The sequence below is a fragment of the Pseudorasbora parva genome, chromosome 8 (genome assembly GCF_024679245.1).
Source record: "Pseudorasbora parva isolate DD20220531a chromosome 8, ASM2467924v1, whole genome shotgun sequence".
Lineage (NCBI taxonomy): Eukaryota > Metazoa > Chordata > Actinopteri > Cypriniformes > Gobionidae > Pseudorasbora > Pseudorasbora parva.
Genome location: NC_090179.1, coordinates 824,093 through 831,441, shown reverse-complemented (window position 1 = coordinate 831,441; position 7,349 = coordinate 824,093). Strand labels below are relative to the sequence as shown.

Below are 7,349 nucleotides of genomic sequence, written 5' to 3'. Positions count from 1 at the left end.
AATTGGTGCATGGAAACATAAATGTTAGTGTGATTTTTTTTGTTTATGGTTTTGGATTGTTAAGGGGGGGGGTGAAATGCTGTTTCATGCATACTGAGTAGGGCTGCACGATTAATCGCATTTTAATCGTGATAACGATATCTGCTTCTGTCGATTGATTTTAAATAATCGTCACGATATTGGTCCGCTCATTGTTTCTCCATAAAACGTGTTTTTTCTTTGGGGTTTGCGTTGATAAGGAGCCTCCACTAGCAGTCATGCTTGTGGTTGCCAGATGCAAAGAGCTTAAATCCCCCAAATATAGCTTTTCTCCTTAAAAGGATATACCATCTTCCTGGTGTTTTACTTAATCAGCGCAATCTGGCAACCCTGATGCCGCACGCGCTCAGTCTAAATACGGAAGGAGCGCCGATGAGCTGACAACAAACACATGCGCTGGAGTTTAGCGATCTCCACAGCGAAATCATGCTTCAATGAAAGTGTCACAGCCAGTCTTTGTTTCTTCACAAGACACTTGTGCTATTTGTGTGATTAAATCTGCCATGATCAAACCTTCAGCGGCGAATTTCAACAAATGCACACGGATCTCCACCTGTTTGCAGAGTAAACGCACCTTTGCAGCCGATGTGACAATTCAATCGAGAAAAGGAACCTAATTTATAATTATTGGAAATAATATTACGAGTTTCGCCGTTTTTTTTAAAGGTTTTAGCAGTTTTCATAATGTGAAGCAGTTGAAAATGATATCGCCACTGGTAACATAATGTGAAAAAGCTTAACGTGGCTTAATTTACGAAGACAGAGTTATTAACGAAACCACACGTAGTGAACACCATACTAATAAAGCATACTATGTACAGAAATGAGCCCTGAATAGGAACGCATCACGTTTAAATGAGCATTTTCCTCCCTTAAAGAAAACGCTGAATGTAGGCTACACTGACATTAAAAGACCAAACTTAGTAAACATTAAATACTAATAAAGCATACTATACAGAAAAATTGGTTTGTGCAGAATTTGATCTTTTAATATCACTAGTAGTGGTGTTAGGCTGGGAAGAAAATGTAATTAATTAAACTGTTTTGCTGTACAGTAGCCTATGATTTTAACAGTTTGGTCTTTTAATATCACTGTCAGTGCATTAAGCATTTTTCACATTAAGCGTTTCAGAATGTCCCTATAGCCACAGACATGTTTTTATATCATCGTTCTTTGCTTTAAGAATTTGCAGGGCAATCTAAATCTGTGGTTCGTCTCATTTGCTAACGAATTGTTTTGCTTTAAAAATCGAATACAGATTACAAAGCGTTCAACAAAACCATGTGTTTTGTATTGATTTACCATCTAATGAAGTTATCATAGTAGGTTAAATGAAGTCGGTGTGCCACCTACAGGCCTTTTGGGTGAAGTGTAGGTTGGTAAACAACATTACCCTTTTTGACAGAATAATCGTGATCAATAATCGTGATTATGATTTTGAGCAAAATAATCATGATTATCATTTTTACCATTATCGTGCAGCCCTAATACTGAGCTTTTTACAATGTACTTGTATGGGCCGTACGGGCTCTTCTCCCGGAAGGGTGCGCGCGCGTGACCAGAGCGAGAGATCTAATGCCCATAAACGACACACTCAATGCTGTCTCAGGACTCCACCAAATCAACAATGTCACCAAAGAAGTGTGTTTTTGACGGAAAAAACATAAAACTGCTTCAAATGTCTGTTGTTGGCTATTGTCGTGTAAGTAAACATAAGTAAACAACACGATCGTGTATAACGTTAGTTAATTTATCAATGGAGCATGCGATCTATGGTGTGTGTTTAAATACATCTGTTTAGCTGACCAATATAGATGTCAGTTTGTTTATTGGAAAACCACCCAAACATAAACCTAGCGTTCTCACGATCGCGTGCTTCGTCATTCAGATGCGCTAACGGACTCCATTGCTGTTCTCTGTATAACGTTACACTAGTCTGACGTGCAAAACCGTTTTGCTTGCTACTGCTAAGGTTTAGTCGCATACAATAGTCTATAAACCGAATCATGTCCTCATAAACTGCGAGTAAACACACACAAATGTTGACAGGCCACTAAATACAGTCCATACCACAGAGACGGACGTCCTGCTGCTGCTGCTTCACCTGTTCAATTTATTTCAGCCTCTGAATGATTCTGGATCATTATCTGTATTAGCTGAGATAGCCATTGGGTTTCTCCACGCTTGAGGACGTCACCGCTTTGGGTGCGCTCGTCATTCTTTAGCTCCGCCCACTCGATACGCCTCCAGGCGCTCGGTTTTTTCCGGAAAGACTCGGTACAGCCCATATTTCTTTTATAAATATAACAAAACTAAAGACTTTTCGGAGATATGAAGGATGCAATACTACTCTATAGGTACTCAAGATTGACATGAGATTGACTGAAACTGAGTGTTTCACCCTTAAACTCTGTTTAGGCTCAGATCTTCACCCATCAGATGGTTCTGCTGTGCTCATGTGACAGATATGAAAGTGTTTTCTTCATGTGTGTAAGATGTAGGACTTACGGCACAGCGCTGGTCACAGTCTCTCTGAAAGCCACTTTTGGTTTCCCCATCACACACGGGCAGTTATACTCCCTCTCCATCCTCTATAACACACACACACACACACACACACACACACACACACACACACGTTTCCACATCAGGAAAAATCCTGTTTCCATGCCCTCATCTCCTGCGTGTGAATCGCTGTCGATTGTACCTGCGAGTAGATCTCCAGATGCAGCTCTCCCATGCCAGAGATGATAGTCTCTTTACTCTCCGTGTCAAAATTGACTCTAAACGTGGGATCTTCTCGGGTGAAGCGGTTGATTCCCTTCGAGAACTTGTCGGTGTCGTTCTAAAGGAAAGCAGAAGATGATATTTCACCCTTCTGTTGATGACACAGAGAGAGAACGAGCGCTGCAGTGACTCCTGTACCTTGTTGGAGGGTCGTATGGCCATCGAGATCACAGGCTCGGGAACGTGAATAGACTCCTGGGAATGCACATAATTACTCGGATTACTACAGAGATATAAACCGATTATTCTTACAGACGAATCTCACACAAACACAAGGGTCATATTTCATTTCACATTAAAATTTAAAGAAAGAATTCCAATGATGAGTAAAACTTTTGACTGTATAACAACTGGCTGTATAATGATTTAAATCAGTTACAACACCACAACAACTATTGTGAAACCATGTTTCAAATTAAAATATTAGCCCACCCTTATGTTTCTATGACACTTCTATCAAAATATATCCCTTGATCTTTTTGAATGCAAGTCTATGGAACGTGTTGCTAGGGAGCTCCAAATAGTTGCTAGGGCGTGGCTTGATCCTTCACGATTATCCTGAGATAGTGATTGGTTGCCAGAATAAATTAAGCCCACCCCCTTGTCTCTATGACACTATGATCCAGAGTTATGTTTGATACAAAATCCTAATGCAAGTTACCATTGTAGGAAAAATACATGCGTTTCATGGGCTGTTCATTTACCATATGTCTATGGGACAACCACACACACACACTGAAAATGACAGAAACTGTTCAGCCTAATATGATCAAACCGGAGTCAGACAATGATAAGAATATCTGCAGATGAAGAGAGAACGGGGATAGTTTAGTTTAATTACGGTTATAATATCTGCTGATGAAGAGAGCACAGGGATAGTTTAGTTTAATTTAATTATGGTTATAATATCTGCTGATAAAGAGAGAATAGGGATAGTTTAGTTTAATTACAGTTATAATATCTGCTGATGAAGAGAGAACAGGGATAGTTTAGTTTAATTACGGTTATAATATCTGCTGATGAAGAGTGAACAGGGATAGTTTAGTTTAATTACGGTTATAATATCTGCTGATGAAGAGTGAACAGGGATAGTTTAGTTTAATTACGGTTATAATATCTGCTGATGAAGAGAGAACAGGGATAGTTTAGTTTAATTACGGTTATAATATCTGCTGATGAAGAGTGAACAGGGATAGTTTAGTTTAATTACGGTTATAATATCTGCTGATGAAGAGAGAACAGGGATAGTTTAGTTTAATTTAATTATGGTTATAATATCTGCTGATAAAGAGAGAATAGGGATAGTTTAGTTTAATTACAGTTATAATATCTGCTGATGAAGAGAGAACAGGGATAGTTTAGTTTAATTACAGTTATAATATCTGCTGATGAAGAGAGAACAGGGATAGTTTAGTTTAATTACGGTTATAATATCTGCTGATGAAGAGTGAACAGGGATAGTTTAGTTTAATTACGGTTATAATATCTGCTGATGAAGAGTGAACAGGGATAGTTTAGTTTAATTACGGTTATAATATCTGCTGATGAAGAGAGAACAGGGATAGTTTAGTTTAATTTAATTATGGTTATAATATCTGCTGATAAAGAGAGAACAGGGATAGTTTAGTTTAATTACGGTTATAATATCTGCTGATGAAGAGTGAACAGGGATAGTTTAGTTTAATTACGGTTATAATATCTGCTGATGAAGAGAGAACAGGGATAGTTTAGTTTAATTACAGTTATAATATCTGCTGATGAAGAGAGAACAGGGATAGTTTAGTTTAATTACGGTTATAATATCTGCTGATGAAGAGTGAACAGGGATAGTTTAGTTTAATTACGGTTATAATATCTGCTGATGAAGAGAGAACAGGGATAGTTTAGTTTAATTACAGTTATAATATCTGCCGATGAAGAGAGAACAGGGATAGTTTAGATTAATTACGGTTATAATATCTGCTGATGAAGAGAGAACAGGGATAGTTTAGTTTAATTACGGTTATAATATCTGCTGATGAAGAGAGAACAGGGATAGTTTAGTTTAATTACGGTTATAATATCTGCTGATGAAGAGAGAACAGGGATAGTTTAGTTTAATTACGGTTATAATATCTGCTGATGAAGAGAGAACATGGATAGTTTAGTTTAATTACGGTTATAATATCTGCTGATGAAGAGAGATCAGGGATAGTTTAGTTTAATTACGGTTATAATATCTGCCGATGAAGAGAGAACAGGGATAGTTTAGTTTAATTACGGTTATAATATCTGCCGATGAAGAGAGAACAGGGATAGTTTAGTTTAAATACGGTTATAATATCTGCTGATGAAGAGAGAACAGGGATAGTTTAGATTAAATACGGTTATAATATCTGCTGATGACGAGAGAACAGGGATAGTTTAGATTAATTACGGTTATAATATCAGCCGATGAAGAGAGAACAGGGATAGTTTAGTTTAATTACGGTTATAATATCTGCTGATGAAGAGAGAACAGGGATAGTTTAGTTTAATTACGGTTATAATATCTGCTGATGAAGAGAGAACAGGGATAGTTTAGTTTAATTACGGTTATAATATCTGCTGATGAAGAGAGAACAGGGATAGTTTAGTTTAATCACGGTTATAATATCTGCTGATGAAGAGAGAACAGGGATAGTTTAGTTTAATCACGGTTATAATATCTGCTGATGAAGAGAGAACAGGGATAGTTTAGATTAATTACGGTTATAATATCTGCTGATGAAGAGAGAACAGGGATAGTTTAGTTTAAATACGGTTATAATATCTGCTGATGACGAGAGAACAGGGATAGTTTAGATTAATTACGGTTATAATATCAGCCGATGAAGAGAGAACAGGGATAGTTTAGTTTAATTACGGTTATAATATCTGCTGATGAAGAGAGAACAGGGATAGTTTAGTTTAATTACGGTTATAATATCTGCTGATGAAGAGAGAACAGGGATAGTTTAGTTTAAATATGGTTATAATATCTGCTGATGAAGAGAGAACAGGGATAGTTTAGTTTAATTACGGTTATAATATCTGCTGATGAAGAGAGAACAGGGATAGTTTAGTTTAATTACGGTTATAATATCTGCCGATGAAGAGAGAACAGGGATAGTTTAGTTTAATTACGGTTATAATATCTGCCGATGAAGAGAGAACAGGGATAGTTTAGTTTAATTACGGTTATAATATCTGCTGATGAAGAGAGAACAGGGATAGTTTAGTTTAATTACGGTTATAATATCTGCCGATGAAGAGAGAACAGGGATAGTTTAGTTTAATTACGGTTATAATATCTGCCGATGAAGAGAGAACAGGGATAGTTTAGTTTAATTACGGTTATAATATCTGCTGATGAAGAGAGAACAGGGATAGTTTAGTTTAATTACGGTTATAATATCTGCTGATGAAGAGGGAACAGGGATAGTTTAGTTTAATTACGGTTATAATATCTGCTGATGAAGAGGGAACAGGGATAGTTTAGTTTAATTACGGTTATAATATCTGCTGATGAAGAGAGAACAGGGATAGTTTAGTTTAATTACGGTTATAATATCTGCTGATGAAGAGAGAACAGGGATAGTTTAGTTTAATTACGGTTATAATATCTGCTGATGAAGAGAGAACAGGGATAGTTTAGTTTAATTACGGTTATAATATCTGCTGATGAAGAGAGAACAGGGATAGTTTAGTTTAATTACGGTTATAATATCTGCTGATGAAGAGAGAACAGGGATAGTTTAGTTTAATTACGGTTATAATATCTGCTGATGAAGAGAGAACAGGGATAGTTTAGTTTAATTACGGTTATAATATCTGCTGATGAAGAGAGAACAGGGATAGTTTAGTTTAATTACGGTTATAATATCTGCTGATGAAGACAGAACAGGGATAGTTTAGTTTAATTACGGTTATAATATCTGCTGATGAAGAGAGAACAGGGATAGTTTAGTTTAATTACGGTTATAATATCTGCTGATGAAGAGGGAACAGGGATAGTTTAGTTTAATTACGGTTATAATATCTGCTGATGAAGAGGGAACAGGGATAGTTTAGTTTAATTACGGTTATAATATCTGCTGATGAAGAGAGAACAGGGATAGTTTAGTTTAATTACGGTTATAATATCTGCTGATGAAGAGAGAACAGGGATAGTTTAGTTTAATTACGGTTATAATTGGTTGCTAGGCAACGTGGGGGAGAGGACGCTGGCGTTGTCTGTTCGCCGCTTCTCCACCCACAACAAATCATGTTAATGAACTATTAGATTTACATTTTATTTTATGTCCTTATGTTTGTGACTAGTCTAACAGTCAGAGCTACAATTGGGACTGTTGCTGATTGCTGGCAGCCACTGAGAGGTCGTTGTTCGTCGTTTCGCCGTTTTCAACCGCTTCTCTAATGTTTACGTTTGAATTGTTGCGGTTGGTTTCTGGTTTGGAGGACATTTGATGTTTCTCGCCGCGGGTGCTCACTGGTGGTCTCCCTTGGGCTTGGGCTGCATGGT

The 7,349-nt window shown here is 37.1% G+C and overlaps 1 protein-coding gene across 1 annotated transcript in view; it reads right to left on the bottom strand.

Annotated features, from left to right (window-relative positions):
- gfm1 (G elongation factor, mitochondrial 1) overlaps nucleotides 1-7,349 on the bottom strand; it is a 48,689-nt gene that overhangs the window by 19,791 nt on the left and 21,549 nt on the right. The window contains exons 11-13 of the mRNA XM_067449918.1: nucleotides 2,966-3,022; nucleotides 2,748-2,885; nucleotides 2,549-2,631 (exon numbers count right to left, since the gene is read on the bottom strand). Coding sequence (XP_067306019.1) covers nucleotides 2,549-2,631; nucleotides 2,748-2,885; nucleotides 2,966-3,022 — 278 coding nt within the window. The remainder of the gene's footprint in view (nucleotides 1-2,548; nucleotides 2,632-2,747; nucleotides 2,886-2,965; nucleotides 3,023-7,349) is intronic.